This window comes from Dendrobates tinctorius, unplaced genomic scaffold (assembly GCF_039654945.1).
Source record: "Dendrobates tinctorius isolate UK_male_01 unplaced genomic scaffold, ASM3965494v1 ptg000089l, whole genome shotgun sequence".
NCBI lineage: Eukaryota > Metazoa > Chordata > Amphibia > Anura > Dendrobatidae > Dendrobates > Dendrobates tinctorius.
This window is the reverse complement of record NW_027361757.1, coordinates 12,851,523-12,867,916: the sequence shown is the minus strand read 5'-3', so window position 1 is coordinate 12,867,916 and position 16,394 is coordinate 12,851,523. Positions and strand designations below refer to the sequence as shown.

Genomic DNA, 16,394 nt, shown 5'->3' with positions numbered 1-16,394 from the left:
TGTGCCCATATTTCCCGGACATCAGAAGTTCCTGCGGTTTGCGATTCACCACGAACATTACCAGTTCGTCGCGCTTCCTTTCGGGCTCGCCACCGCTCCCAGAGTCTTCACGAAGATTATGGCGGCGTTGATGGCCTTGTTGAGGATCAGAGGTCTCGTTCTTTTTCCGTACCTCGACGATATCCTGATCAAGGCTCCCTCCTTTCAACAGGCCCGCCTAAGTGTGGCGATCGTTCTAGACACCCTGTCCAGTTTTGGGTGGATCGTCAACCGGAAAAAGTCCTGTCTGGTCCCTACTCAACGCCTTGTGTTTCTGGGCCTTCTGTTCGACACTCGTCGGTCAAGGGTATTTCTCCCACAAGACAAGATCCTTTCCCTGCAGCAGGGCGTGCGATCATTACAGATCACACGATTTCCATCCCTCAGGACAGCCATGAGGGTCCTGGGGAAGATGGTGGCGGCGATAGAGGCAGTTCCCTTTGCCCAATTTCACGCCAGGCCACTCCAGCAGGCCATTTTGTCCAGGTGGAACAGGTCAGCTCTGTCTCTGGATCGTCCGGTTCGCCTTTCATGCCGGATCAAGCGGTCTCTCAACTGGTGGTTGACGTCTCCCCTCATTCTCTTGGGGCGGTCTTTTCTTCCCGTTCACTGGCAGATTGTCACTACGGACGCCAGCCTCATCGGCTGGGGTGCAGTGTTCCGCAATCACACTGTTCAGGGTCGATGGTCGACTCAGGAATCAGCTCTGCAGATCAATGTCCTAGAGATACGAGCGATCCATCTAGCTCTCGTCCACTGGGAAAGGCGCCTCAAGGGCCTGCCTGTCAGGATTCAGACAGACAATGCCACAGCGGTGGCGTATATCAACCGCCAAGGGGGGACACGGAGTGTCTCAGCTCTGGCGGAAGTGTCCAGAATTCTTCAATGGGCAGAGACCTTTGTTCCAACGATTTCTGCGGTTCACATTCCCGGCGTGGACAACTGGGCCGCCGATTTCCTCAGCCGCGAGGGTCTCGCGGCAGGGGAATGGTCCCTACATCCGGAGGTGTTTCATCTGCTCTGCCGTCGGTGGGGAACTCCGGATGTAGACCTCATGGCATCTCGCCTCAACAGGAAAGTCCCACAATTCGTGTCCAGGTCTCGGGACCCTCTGGCAGTGGGCGCCGACGCTCTGGCCGTCACTTGGTCACAGTTCGAGCTCCCCTACCTGTTCCCTCCTCTGCCTCTTCTTCCCCAAGTTGTTGAAGAAAATCAAAGCAGAGGGGATTCCAGTCATCCTCATCGCCCCGAATTGGCCCAGAAGGTCTTGGTTCGCGGACATTGTCAACCTTCTCGCGGACGCCCCCTGGAAGCTTCCAGACAGGGCAGATCTGCTGTCTCAAGGCCCGATTTGCCACCCCAATTCTCGGTCGCTCAATTTAATGGCGTGGCTGTTGAGACCGAGGTTTTGAGACGGGCAGGATTCTCTGATCGGGTGATTCATACCATGATCCGCGCCAGAAAGCCTTCTTCGAAGATCTATTACCGTACTTGGAAAGCCTATTTCTCCTGGTGTGAGACCAATGACATCGCGCCCTTGGTTTTTTCGCTCCCTTCTATTCTGGCGTTTCTGCAGGCAGGGCTGGATGCGGGGCTTGCTCTCAGTTCCTTGAAGGGTCAAGTTTCGGCACTGTCCATTTTATTTCAGAAAACGCTGGCCTCCCGGCCCCAGGTCAAAACCTTCCTCCAGGGTGTGGCTCACACGGTTCCTCCGTACCGAGCGCCCGTGGATCCTTGGGATCTTAATTTGGTTCTTCAGGTTCTGCAGGGTCCTCCTTTTGAACCTCTCAGGGACGTTTCCCTTTCCCTCCTTTCTTGGAAAGTGGCCTTTCTGGTGGCCATTACCTCCATCCGGCGCGTGTCGGAATTAGCAGCACTTTCTTGCCGCTCTCCTTTTTTGGTCCTTCATCAGGACAAGGTAGTTCTGCGGCCTCCGCCCTCTTTTCTTCCGAAGGTGGTATCTTCGTTTCACCTCAATGAGGACATTGTTCTGCCATCCTTCTGCCCGAGCCCAGCTCACCCTCGGGAGCGGTCCTTGAACAAGCTGGACCTAGTCAGGGCATTGAGAGTCTATCTAGCCCGGACGACTTCCTTGCGGAAGTCAGACTCTGTTCATCATTCCTGATGGGGCGAGGAAAGGTCACCCAGCCTCAAAGGCCACTATTGCGCGCTGGATCAGATCAGCAATTTTGGAGGCATACTGGGTCAAGCATCGAGTGGCCCCTCCAGGGGTCAGAGCGCACTCTACCCGGGCGGTTGGTGCCTCCTGGGCGGTGCGCCACAGAGCTTCCGCGCTGCAGCTTTGCAAGGCTGCAACGTGGTCATCGGTTCACACCTTTGTGAAATTCTACAGGGTCCACACCTATGCTTCGGCGGACGCCAGCCTAGGTAGAAGGATTCTGCAGGCTGCGGTGGCGAGTCCACTGGCCTGATGGAAGTTTGTTTCCCACCCCAGGGACTGCTTTGGGACGTCCCATGGTCTCTGTGTCCCCCAATAAGGCGAACGAGAAAACAGGATTTTTTGGGTTGCTTACCGTAAAATCTGTTTCTCGGAGCCTTCATTGGGGGACACAGCACCCTCCCATGTTCTACAACTCCTGTTCTTATGTTTGTCGGTTTGTTACAGTTGAGTTGTTTGTTCTGTTCTCAATCTATTCTGTTACTTCTCCTACTGCTTTCTGACTAACTGAGGAACTTCCTGCCGGTCGGTGGGGTGTATACGGCGGAGGAGGGGCTAACCTTTTTTTGTGCATAGTGTCAGCCTCCTAGTGGCAGCAGCATACACCCATGGTCTCTGTGTCCCCCAATGAAGGCTCCGAGAAACAGATTTTACGGTAAGCAACCCAAAAAATCCTGTTTTTAATCCATCATCCACCATTCGAGTAAATTACATATGAAGAGAATACCAATGCCAAATGTCCTTCTTCTTCACCCACCGTATGTCACTCTTATAAATACTCACTTATCTCGACTGTCAAAAGCCAAGTATTCCTCCATTGTACCGTCTGACATTATTACCCCCACATCATTGTCGTTTTCATCCTCATCAGTACAAAATGAAAAAGACACAAAGGCATTGGTGTCGCTACGGGTGGAGATAGGAAACCCGATGCCGAAAATACCCAACCTGGAATATACAATACACCATAAATGCAGACATGCCTCTTCATTGTCCATACATATAAAGATCTACTTAGGCAAGAAAATAATCAGCAAATCAGCGTTTTTTGATCCACGCAAACATGCCAACAATCATGATCATAAAAAAAGACATATTTATCATCAGAATCCACCTCAGCTCCAACGTTGCCACTCCCGACAGATCGGAAATGGTGATCACATGACAACCAACCAACTGACTCTGCAGCCAGTCAGTGGTCAGGTCCCTGGTAGTTTTCACACCATCACTTCCAGTCCAGCAGAGGCCATTGGGATCAGTATCTTTCTTTGATAGGGGCAGCTTTCCACTTGTAGTTTGGATACCACAGTGGAAAACCCCTTTAAAATAACATATGTACACGTCATTTTTGGATAACCCTGAAAGAATGTGTTACAAAAAAAAAAATTAAGGGGTTGTCCACTACTCAGATAAGGGGAATTAGACCTACTGGTAATTCTGTTTCCAGTAGTCCCTCAGGACAGCAACATGGAGGTAGTCCTCCCTTGACCAATAGCGGGACAGGAGCACAGAGAGGTTAAAAGGCCCCTCCCACACATCCACCCTCCAGTGTTTTTTCAAAGTACCACCGAGGATGGATGAAATGGTCTACACACGCCCTTACAAACGCGTATATAAGAGACCATTTAACAGCTTCATCTTAAGGTACTGTCATACTAAGCAATATCGCTAGCAATATCGCTATAACTTGTGACGTTATAGCGATATTGCTAGCGATATCGCTGTGTCTGATACTTACCTACAACCCGCTCCCCCACTGGTTATCGCTGATCGCGCGAGAACGTCCAGTTTCTCGTCGTCAGCTTCCTGCGGCGCTTCCTGTGGAGAGACGAACGTGGAGCCGGGCAGGAGGACATCAGGATCGCCTAGTGTGACAGGTAAATAGCGACCCCCGTCCCCAGCGATGTCGCTGGTGAGATCTGCCTGTGTGGCAGCTCACTAGCGACCACTTAGCGATGTACCAGCGATCCTGACCGCGTCATATCGCTGGTACATCGCTAAGTGTGACAGTACCTTTAGTCTCGAACCATGGCGACCTGACGGACAAACGATCTGCCGGAAGATTGATCCAGTGCAAGCCTAAAAACAAAATAAGGGAGGGAATTAAGGGTGCTGTCCTGAGGGACTACTGGAAACAGAATTACCGGTAGGTCTAATTCCCCTTTTCCATTTCGTCCCTCCGGACAGCACCATGGAGAATACCAAAGGAAAGATCCCAGGGTGGGTACAGAAACCCAAGGACCAAAGTCCTAGGCAAGAACCAGGCCAGACATAGAAATGATCTGAAAGATCAAAAAAAAAAAATATAGATATCTAAAGAAATCCGCAAAGATAAACACCATAGTGAGTGTCTGATCTATGTCTATAATGGCCAATTTCAGTATGAATGTGGTAAACAAGGTATGCAGCAGAAACAGAGTGAAACACACCCCTTGTATCCCAATACCAAAAATGAACCACAGTGAATTATAGTTGTTGTGACAGATACTTATAACACCGCCGCCACAGAATAGGTTTAAAAACCTTATTGCCCAGCAAAGTATGGTGATAGCCACAGCCACAACACCATGAGGACTGTACAGACCAGTAATCCACTGCATGTGGTTAACAACAAAAGACTGTTCCTTCATCAGTCCTCCTGGGCTCAGGTTAAACCCTGGTTAGAGATCAGCTTACCATAGTACAAGGAAACCTGCAAGACAGAGACCCTGGACTGCGGGAAGATCAAACCAATAACAATTAGTACATGGATCATGGGCAGAGCATTGGGATGCACATACATTACTCAGGAGATCACGCCTATTCCGAATCCTTTGATGTCTAAACCCCAAGTAAGGGTTTTATATAGTATAGAAACTAAGGAAATACACTATCTGGCAGGTAACATCTCCTGCCATTACCAACATCGGCCTTCTCATTAGAAGCACGGAAAGGGAAACGTGGATCATCACTCCTGTTTTACCTACAGTATGTTAGACACAGGGAGTCTGGACTCTGGAATCGATGAAAGTGGTGTTGATGGGGGGTTGTCGGTAAAAATCCTCTGATACGAGAGATTATTTCGAACTGCCTCTAAACGAGTCATTAGTCCGGACATTATATATAAGTCAACTTATCTACCTATCTATAAACACATATATACCCGCATGGCCTAAAAGGCAATCTTCTCAGTGATATTTATACACCCAGACTGCCATGGTGGGAGTAACCATACCCTATAGCTAGAGAGAGTAGTTTTCTCCCCATCACAGAGGGGGATTATCTACTGTGAGGCAATGGGACTATGGACTGTGAGGCTGAGTTCACATGTGGCGTTTTTTTCGCGTTTCCACGGCGGTTTTAACCGCGCGATTTTGCAGCGAAAACGCAAAAAATAAGCATCCCATGCATTCATATGGGATTCCGCAATGCTGTGTTAATGCTGCGGAATCGCTTTGCGGTAGAAAACGCAGCATGCTCACTAATTTTGCGGAATCGCAGCGATCCAGCACCCATAGGAATGCATTGTTCTGCTTACTTTCCGCATGTGGCTGTGCACACCATGCGAAAAGTAAGCAGAACAATTGCGGATGGTACCCACGGTCCGGAGGAGAGGAGACTGTCCTCCGGGCTTTGGGTACCATATCCCTGCAAAAAATAGAATTTAAAATAAAAAATATTGTTATTCTCACCTTCCGACGTCCCACGCAGCCTTCCCGCCTCTCTCCACGCTCCTGTTCCCAGTAATCCTTTGCGAAAATGCCTGCGATGACGTCCGTTCTCGCGGGATCGCGAAGTCTCGCGGTCATTCGCGAGACGTCGCGATCCCGCGAGAACGTACGTCCATCGCAGGCATTTTCGCAAAGGATTACTGGGAACGAGAGCGTGGAGAGAGGCGGGAAGGCTGCGCGGGACGTCGGAAGGTAAGAAGAACACCATTTTTTATTTTTTTTTATTATTTTTTACATTTTATCTTTTACTACTGATGCTGCATAGGCGGCCTCAGTAGTAAAAAGTTGGTCACACTTGTCAAACACTATGTTTGACGAGTGTGACCAACCTGTCAATCAGTTCTCCAAGCGACGCTACAGATTGCTTGGAAAAGGCTAGCATTTTGCAAGCTAATTACGCTTGCAAAATGCTCGTTTTTCAGCGGGAAAATCGCGGGAATTTAAAATGCGATTTTCCCGCGGAATGGAATTCCGGAACTCTCGCTGTAATTTCCGCAAGAGTTCCGCTACGTGTGAACTTAGCCTAAGAGTGCTGGTTACCAATTCTTTATCTTCAGAGCCCTGACTGCTGTAAGAACAGTGGGTGTGGGATCATCTGCCACCTGACGCAGTGCTGCTGTTTCGCCACAGGGTACAAAGGCAGTGATGCAGTCCCTGGTAAACATAATACAACAGACTTATGTGACAAGAATCTGTCTACTGGATGTTGATCAAGGCAACTAGTCTGATTGCTGTATGTGGAGCTGGGAAGGATTCTGTCCTCCCTCCTGGGATTTACTGCTCCCAGGACAGTAGCATGTTCCTTGTAGGATAAACCCAAAGATGTATATCTCCCTTTAAAGCTAATTATGAAATAGACTTGCCTTTAGCAGTCAAGGCAGTAGCTCCCTGAGAGTTCTGTTCCAGACGGAAGAAATGCTATCATACTAGGCCAATTCAAGCATAGGTGGTTTTTTTTTTTTTTGGCTATCCCGGATGCCAAGAGTGAAGCAACAGAAGTTGGATCTGGGCTCAAAACTCAAGGACTCTGGGCCCGAGACAAAATGTAAAGTGGTAGGCCAACAATACAGGGTGTGGCCACACAACAAGGCACAAGTCAGATGGTCCAAGTCAGAGGCCCCAGCCAGAGGCACAAAGACACAACGCCCAAAGTACTATGAAGCACCATGATGTACTATGAAGCACTGTGAAACACTAATGATACACCATGAGGCACGGCGGCACCAAAGCACTATGATGCCATCTGATGCACCGAAGCATTATGACGCAATCTGATGCATAGAGACACTATGAAGCACTATGATGCCATATGAAGCAAAAAGGCACTTATGAAGCGCTATGATGCAATATGATGCATAAAGCCACTAGAAAGCACTCTGATGCAATATGATGCACAAAGGCTCGATGAAGCACTCTGATGGAATATGATGCACAAAAGTACTATGATGCAATATGATGTAATATGATGCAATATGATGCAGTGGCACTGTGAAGCGCTATGATGCAGTGGCACTGTGAAGCGCTATGATGCAGTGGCACTGTGAAGCGCTATGATGCAGTGGCACTGTGAAGCACTATGATGCAGTGGCACTGTGAAGCACTATGATGCAGTGGCACTGTGAAGCACTATGATGCAATATGATGCGGAGGCACTGTGAAGCACTATGATGCAATATGATGCGGAGGCACTGTGAAGCACTATGATGCAATATGATGCCGAGGCACTGTGAAGCACTATGATTCAAATATACGCAGAGGCACTATGAAGCACTATGATGCAATATGGTGCAGAGGCACTGTGAAACACTATGGTGCAATATGCTGCACAAAGGCACTATGATGCACTATGATGCAATATGATGCGCAGAGGCAGTATGATGCAATATGATGCGCAGAGGCACTATGTTGCCATATGATGTATAGAGGCACTATGACGCCATATGGTGCAACCTGATGCACTCAATATAATGCCTAGAGGTACTATGATGCATTCTGATGTACTATGATGCGATATGATGCAGAGGCACTGTGAAGCACTATGATGCAATATGGTGCAGAGGCACTATGAAGCCCTCTGATGCAATATGATGCATAGAAGAACCATGCTTCAATATGATGCAACGTGATGCACTCAATATAATGCATAGAGGCACTTTGATGCAATATGATGTACAGAGGCACTATGCTGACCTATGATGCCCCAAGGCACTATGGATGCAATATGATGCACTATGAAGCAATATAATGCAGAGGCACCATGAAGCAATCTGATCCATAGAGGCACTCAATATGAAGCATAGAAGCACTATGATGCAGAGGCACCATGAAGCAATATGATGCATGAAGGCACTCAACATAAAGCATAGAAGCACGATAATGCCATATGAAGCAGCAATATGATGCATAAAGGCACTCAACATAAAGCATAGAAGCACTATAATGCAATATGAAGCATAGAGGCACTCAATATAATGCATAGAAGCAATAAGATGCAATATGAAGTGCAGAGGCACAGACAGACTACGGCTCTGCTTGAAAGTGCCAAACAAGAGACCAGGCCCCCAGTTACATCCAAGAGACTCTGAATGGAACATCTCACTTGTCAGACTGACCCCACCCGAAGGAGGTAATTACTGAGCTGCAGCTGGTGGGCCGTCTTCATAAAGACACTGTGCTGCATTAACTCCATGTGTCCTCCTACGGATGGAGTAGTTAAGTCGAATCATGGGATGTAACCTGGACATATGGCCTTATTATAGCCCAGAGGTACAAGACTTAGATGCATATATGTGAAAATATACCTCAGCACATGAGCAGCTTCGGCACAAAGGCATGAGACTAGCATCAGCCCAGAGGCCTAGGCCATCAACATAGCATTCCACCGTGCACTTACCTGTGCTGGCTCCATACCTGCTAGAAAACCAGTGGGAGCTGGTAACGCCAGGAGTCCACCATAGAGAGGGAAGCGGCGTCCCGTCAGGAATGCTGCATTACTGCCAATGATTTCCTCTCCTGTGCCCCACGAGATCCAGGAAACCAGCCTGTTGCCTGTCTCGTTCTGCACTTCTGCGTTCTACCGTGGAACGCACGCCGACCTGCTCTGGCTTCACCAGAGGAGCGACAACCTTCTCCACCACACGATTTCCAGAAGTAGCAGTGGCTTGCAAGCCAGCGTCAGAGCCGAGAGCCTCTACTGCGAGAGGAAGCGGCTCTACCCAGAGGCCTCGTCCGCACCCTGGTCTCTGTGGCTGAGGGACCCCCACCAGGAGGGTTTCAGCCCCGGGCTACTTGACAGGGGGAAGGTTTGGACCAACCGCCCAATCCTCCTGGCCCTGGTCTCTGTGGCTGAGGGACCCCCACCCAGGAGGGTTTCAGCCCCGGGCTACTTGACATGGGGAAGGTTTGGACCAGCCGCCCGATCCCCCTGGGCCCCGTAAAACATTCACCTTCTATCTTCACTCTTCATGGAGCAACCTCTCATACAACCGTCCCCTTTGGGATAGGAAAAACACTGGAGGGTGGAGGTGGGAGGGGCCTTTTAACCTCTCTGTGATCCTGTCCCGCTATAGGTCAAGGGAGGACTACCTTCATGGTGCTGTCCGGAGGGACGAAATGGAAAATCCCTTCTCAATCACCATAGTTAAGCCATGTAAAATAATAACATCTATACTCACCCCCGTGCAGGCTCTGTCCAACAACATAATAAACCCGTCCGTTACACCATATTAAAAGGTAAACAGAAAAAGCACAATTAGCAACCAAGTAAAAATAAAAGTTTTTATTACATACATATTAAAAAATAACAATAGAAAATTAATAAAAAATAGCAACCTCTATTTTGGGACATAAAAGGCTAATCACCCCTTTAAACACACAAATATGAAGAAGAGAACGAAACGTGCGTCGGGGTGAGGGACGCGGCTTTCATTCCACACAATTATAGTGGGCTAGGTGAGATATTTCTGCAGCTATTATTTCACTTGCAGCTTAGGTAACAATTTTGGTGGAGAGTTATCTGTATGTGGGCAGTTCTTTTCTATGGCTTACAGCCGAGAATTAGTGCACTTGTTTCTTTCAGCGCTATATAAGCTATGGCTAATGCTGGGCTTTTTATAATTGCGGCTTTGTCCGAGCGCATCTAATGAGAGGGAACTTTGCCCTATATTATTAACATAATTCATGTCAGCTGCTATAGTATAATTGTCTCTACCTTTGCCCATATTTGTGTGTTTAAAGGGGTGATTAGCCTTTTAAGTCCCACAATAGAGGTTGCTATTTTTTATTAATTTTCTTTTGTTATTTTTTAATATGTGTTAGAGTGTTAGCGACTCCTGGAGTGGACCCTCTGGGTCGCGGCACCAACCCTCCCAGGGCGAGCTAGCCTAGTGAGGACCACCCCCTATACAGGGAGTGTCAGGAGCAAGCCCCAGGGGATACGATACCACGACTGCTGGCACCAGGCGGCCGGCTCACAGGAGATACGAGACTGTGTGACTGGAGGGTGCAGGATACTAGGGAACACAGGAGAGTACACGGGAGTGCGCTGAGTACAGGGTAGTGCTAGACGGGTACACGTGGGCACATAAGGCGTGTAGCAAGTAACAGAACACAGGAATAGAGTGAATGCCAGGAGGCACGGCGGAGCATGAAGAAACAAGGGTTCAGAGCAAGTGCTAGGAGCACCACAGAATAGCAGACAGAGCAGAGGACCTGAGAACAGCGCACAGCCAGGCTGGGACACCGCTGACCCAGCCAGGAAGCACAACAATAATCAGGCACCTCCCCTAGGGGGAGGTCGTCTGATATAGCACATGACTACTACTGGTTCCGGGTCAGGACCTAGCCAGAAAGCACATGACCACTAGTGGTTCCGGGTCAGGTCCTCCAATACCATAGAGAGGACCGAGCCCTATACAGCACTGACAGGAGCGCGCAAGCGCAAACGTGGCATGGAGGAGGAGACCCGGGGACGAGAGTTGCGCGTGCGCACCCGACGGGGACCCCTGAGGGACCGCCGTACCGGAGGGAGTGACGTCGGGGCCGAAGCCCCGCCTCCTTGTGAGCGCGGCATAACAATATATATGTATGTAATAAAAACTATTTTATTTTTACTTGGTTGCTAATTGTGCTTTTTCTGTTTACCTTTTAATATGGTGTAACGGACGGGTTTATTATGATTGTAGATGGCACATTTATTTGTTGGATTATATAGTGATTATAATTCTGTTCCAACAACGCCTGAGCCTGCTCTCTCGGGGCTAGCATGACATTGTTGTGTCAAGCGAGCCCTGCTGCAAATCAGCGACAGCTTCCCTCACAGTTCCTTCGGACGTAACTGATGTTCAGAGGAAGTCAGAGGGCAGCAACAGGTCTTCCTTCTGGGTGTCAGTTTCTTCCGAATGAAGTGAAAGTGAAGCAGCCGCTTATTGGCTGCAGGGCTCATGTGATACAATGCCGTCATTAGAGCCCCAGGAGAGCAGGCGCTGAAGTTGCTGGAACGGGGGGGGGGGCGTGGCTATGTAGCGGCGAGCGAGGACGTGTTTCTCGGGAGCTCCAGTCATCCTGTATACATTCGACCGGCAGACCCTTACCCCTGCAGCGTCTTTGCCCGTCCTCTGACCCCTCTGGACTTGGGGGCGCTCCTGGACCCCCGCGGGAGAGCAGAGCTGGATTTTTGAGAGGCCGCGGCTGCAGAGATCTGGGCGGCCGGCGGGGCCTGCACAGGGCGGAGGCCATATTGGAGGCGCGCGCTCAGCCTGTGAGAGACGCGGCGCCGGGCTCCCTCGCTGCAGTGCTGGAGGAGCAGCAGGACGGTGAGAGCACATTTTGACTTATTGAGGGGAGCAGGCGGTGTGTGCCCTGGAAGATTGGGCCCCGTGTTCCCCTCTGCCATATTGCCTGCCCTGCCAGCACCATCATTATAGGGACCTTGATCCCTTTTCTGGCTGTTGTCAACCGTGGGGTCCAGGGGGGTCTCTCCCTGGGCTATAGTGGCCCTTGTCTGCCGCTCCAGGCTGGACACTGCCTTCCTGAGTGACGCTGCGGGTCTGCGCTGCTCCTGAGACCCTGCAGCCACCATTTCATCATTATACCCTCTGTAGCCCTAACTCAGGGGGGCCTTGAGTGCACTGTTTCTACTGCCCGACTGTGCCCTATTGTGCTAAAATAAGCCGCTCTAAGGGATCTGGAACAGCGGCCGAAAGGCTAAAGGAATATGCCAGATTAGACCATGCTGAGGGCTCAAGATCTAATAAAAATAATCCTTCACAAGCTCAGCGTAAAATTCGCCCCTCTGAGGGTGGGGAGGAGAAATTAACCCTTAAGCAGGCATCTGAACAACTCATGCAGGCCATCGCCCTAACCAGGACATCTCTGTCTGGGAAAATAGAGGATGTATACACCGAGGTGGGACGCCTCCGACAAGATATGCAAGCCATGAAGGGCCGCATTACGGAGGTGGAGACGCGGGTATCCCAGGTAGAGGGCACCATCACACCCATGGAAGCTAAACAAAAGTGGCGGGCTCCATGAACGCGTGGAGGCAGAAAGCTGAAGACCTGGAAAATAGGATGCGTCGGAACAATATCCGAATTATCGGCCTGCCGGAGCGATCGGAGGGACAGCACCCGGAGCAATTCCTGGAAGAATGGCTTAAAATCACTTTGGGTGATGAGTTCTCCCCGATCTTTGCGGTGGAAAGGGCTCACAGAGTCCCTACTAGGCCTCTTCCTCCTGGAGCCCCACCTAGACCCTTTCTGGCGCGCCTCCTCAACTGCAGGGATAGAGACGTGGCTTTACATCTGGCGCGGCATAGGAGTCCTATCAAGTTTGACAATGCCACAATCTCGATTTTCCCAGATTTTTCAATGGAACTCCAGAAGAAGCGGGCACAGTTCACGGAAGTCAGAAGACATCTGCGGGAGAGAAATGTCGTGTACTCGATGTTTTACCCGGCCCGGCTCCGGGTGGTCTACGGGGGTTCTACTTTGTTTTTTGGATCCAGTGGAGGCGGCAGAGTGGCTGCGATCCCATGGAGGGTCTGCTGAAAAAGAGTCCTAACGCATCTATGCTAGTTGGTATTTTTCTATTAATTGGATTGGAGCTTTCCTCGAAGACGTCCAGGTTATCAACAATACCGGACACTGGGCTCAGTGATGGTATCCCCTTGTTTGTTCTGTGATGGGAGTACAGGACTCTGCTCCCACGTTGTTTGCTGTTTATTCACTTTGTTTTTTTTCCGTAGTGGTTTTTGGTATTTTTTAGGCTATAATCGCAGTCGACAACAATTTCAGTCTCTAGGTGATGTCCTTAGATTTTGCCCGGGTAATACTATGCACCATGTTCAGTGGAGTAAAATATAGGGTCGGCGTTAATATGTATGACATGGAATGTGAGGGGAATAAAAACTCCTCGTAAAAAGATCAAGGTCTTCTCACAGGTCAGACAGTACCGTCCTCACATTGTGGCCTTGGTGGAGACGCACCTGACTAGGGATACAGCGCGGTGTGTGCAGAAGCCCTGGGTACAATGGTCTGCCCATACATTCCATACCAGCTACTCGAGGGGGGTCTCGCTGTTGGTACATAAAGACGTCAGATGGGAAGCGAGGGAGACTCTGAGGGATTCTGAGGGTCGTTTTATTTTTGTCCATGCATTGATAAACACCAGGAAATATGTGGGCTTATGTATTTATAATCCTCCCCGGCTCGTATAGCCATTCTGCAGAAGGCAGGGCTGTGGAGTCGGTAAGCCACAGTTGCGACTCCGACTCCTGGATTTTATCAGGCTCCGACTCCAACTCCGGCTCCGACTCCTTCATAAATGGCCAATTCATAACAACAAATTTACTGTTGTAAAATATTAAACATCGTGCTTATTCAGTTTCTCACCATCATATAAGTAATCAGACCACTTAGAGCAAAAACTACATTTATTAGAATACAATTAGAATATAGCAAATAACTTTTATAAACTTTTCTAAACTGTAAGTAAATATGCAATAAACACTTTTATGCAGTTAATAAGAAGAAATCTATAAATTTGTCCTCAGAAAAAGTATTGCCTCTGTCAGATCCTCCTTCATGGATGCCCTCAAATCTGATCTAATTATTTTGAGAGCAGAGAACAACCTCTCTACACTAACTTGTGTTGGTGGCAAAGCAGTAACCACTCGGGTAACATCTCTGACAATGTCAGGATACAGAGGAATCGCTTGTTGCACTGTTATTTTTGATGAACGGTCAAATTTCTCAATTTCTTTTAGTGCACATGAAAAATTCTGCTGAAATGTACTGGCTGTGTTCCTTGATGGGGATGACTCTTCTTCTATGCGGGAACGCTTTGCACGGTCCTTGTGATCCAAATATTTTTTGAAATTAAATTCTTCATCAGTTGATGATGAGGGTGAAGATGTGGCAGGACGACCAAATTCTTCTTGTTCCTCCTGACTGTTCTGCAACCCTTTCATCCTTACTGCTATTTCAAACAGAGCTTCTTTTCCTTTACTTAGCTGTTGATCATCTAGAAGAATCCGATGCATTGGGTCTACATAAACAGCTGCCAAAAGAATGTTATTTTGTAATAGTAGCTCCTCTCTCCGTTTCATTGATGTAGCAATTCCACTTGCAATTAACCCTCCTCTTTGGGACAGGCGAAACATCAGGTTCTTCCACTCCTTTAAGAAAATACCTGGAGTTAAGTCCTCTGCTTGTAATTTTTTAGTCACTGTAAATGGGTGCTCTAGCAATTTTTCCAGCTCAGTCACCTGATTCCACTGACTTTCATTTAGCGTCAGTTGAGGGTTAGCCATGTCTACAAGAAAGGTTTTCAGTTCAACCAAGAGCTGAATCATTAAGTAAGTACTGCCCCATCGTGTGGCTTGATCAATAATTGCCCCTTTTCCAGCACGTCTCTTCAAAATTGAGTCACCTTTAGGGGTTCTAGCAACAGTAGCCAATTTTCTCACCTTGCCAATCAGTGCAGCAGCATGTCCTTCTTGCAGACTGTCTCTTATAGCCAGCTGTAGCGTATGCACAACACAGCGCATGTGATGAATGAAAGAACATATTGACACAGTTTCAACAAGATCATCTAAACTATCATGTTGCCGTTCATCTGAAGCAACTTCAGTTTGCTCCTCAGTTACAATACTGTGTTCCTCTATTTCAAACATTTCTGTGTCTGTGGACCCAGAATGTTCTTCTAGCTGCTGGTCACCATCATTACTCTCATTCATTAGCTTAATAGTACTTATCATATTTGAAGCATTGTCAGTTACGACAGAAAGAACTTGCTCTTTTTTAAGTTCATAGTCTTGCAGAACCTTTTCCACCAAGACCTGGAGAAACTCACTGGTGTGATGAGCTTTGGTGTCTTTTACTGCCAATGTCTTGGTAACTATTTCATTTTTGTCACAAACAAATCGGACATTGATGGCAAAATAGTTCACTCTGTGACGTGTGCAGGCATCCATTTTAAGAAACAGAAAGCGTCCCTTGAGAGATTTTTTAAGTTCTTCCTTTTGTTTAAAAGCTTCTTCGATTACTAATTTTCTAATACTCTCTCTCTCCAGAGAAACACCAAGCTTGCGGGCCATTTCCCCAGACACATAAAAGCTGGTCGTGAAAATAATGAAATAGGCACACTATCCTTTACAACAAGCTCTATGATCTGTTTTTTAAATGTATCTACTGTCATTGTCACAGTAACTTTGTCACTGACAAAATATCTTGCAACTGATGGCTGCAAAGTTCTCTGCTCCTTTGTTTGGCTGGAAGAGCTTGGCACTGGTTCATTGGTTTGGATGCAGTCTTTCTCATCCACTGCTTTCAGTACTTCTGGATGAAAGCGCTGTAAATGTCTCTTTAGATTAGAAGCTCTGGTAGGAGCATTTTTATCTTTGCCTGAATATGCACTCATCTTGGCTTCACAGCATTTGTTTTCGTCTGGATCATTTGTCATACACTGACAGACATAATGTTTTCTATCTTGAGTGATGGTGAAATGTTCAAATACAGCTGATTTAATGTGATGCTTCTTTGACATTCTCAGGTTTTTAATTCTGCATTCACAATCCAAATGACAATTGTTTTTCCTAAAAACAATTGTACAAAATTATTGCCAGGTCGTACAACTGATATAGCGGTCAGTAATACTGTTATTATTCCTCATGTACTCACAGTTAACTGATGCAAAGTTTGTTGAAAGGATAATACTTCTTACAGTCTTCCTCTTCTGAGTAGCAGGCAGCTGTGAGATGCTTGGAAGACGCACACCTAGTATGATCTAGTCTAGAGGAGGAGCTTTACTACTAAGAATTTGCAACACATTTTGACTTTCAGTTTCATACATTGTAAGTAGGGGGGTTGGGGCAGCATGAGGTTAACCAAGTATAAGATTAGATAAGGGCAGTGGAGAACAGTGACACACAAGAAGTAAGAAATGTCTATCTCCAGCAGAACTGCTTA

At 47.9% G+C, this 16,394-nt stretch overlaps 1 protein-coding gene across 3 annotated transcripts in view; it reads right to left on the bottom strand.

Moving 5' to 3' along the window:
• FAM149B1 (family with sequence similarity 149 member B1) overlaps positions 1-16,394 on the bottom strand; it is a 68,013-nt gene that overhangs the window by 37,142 nt on the left and 14,477 nt on the right. For all 3 annotated transcript variants that reach the window (XR_012234182.1, XM_073585828.1, XM_073585830.1), the window contains exon 7: positions 3,002-3,166. Coding sequence is in view for 2 of the 3 variants with exons in the window: in XM_073585828.1 (XP_073441929.1) it covers positions 3,002-3,166 (165 nt within the window). In the remaining variant the exon portion in view is untranslated. The remainder of the gene's footprint in view (positions 1-3,001; positions 3,167-16,394) is intronic.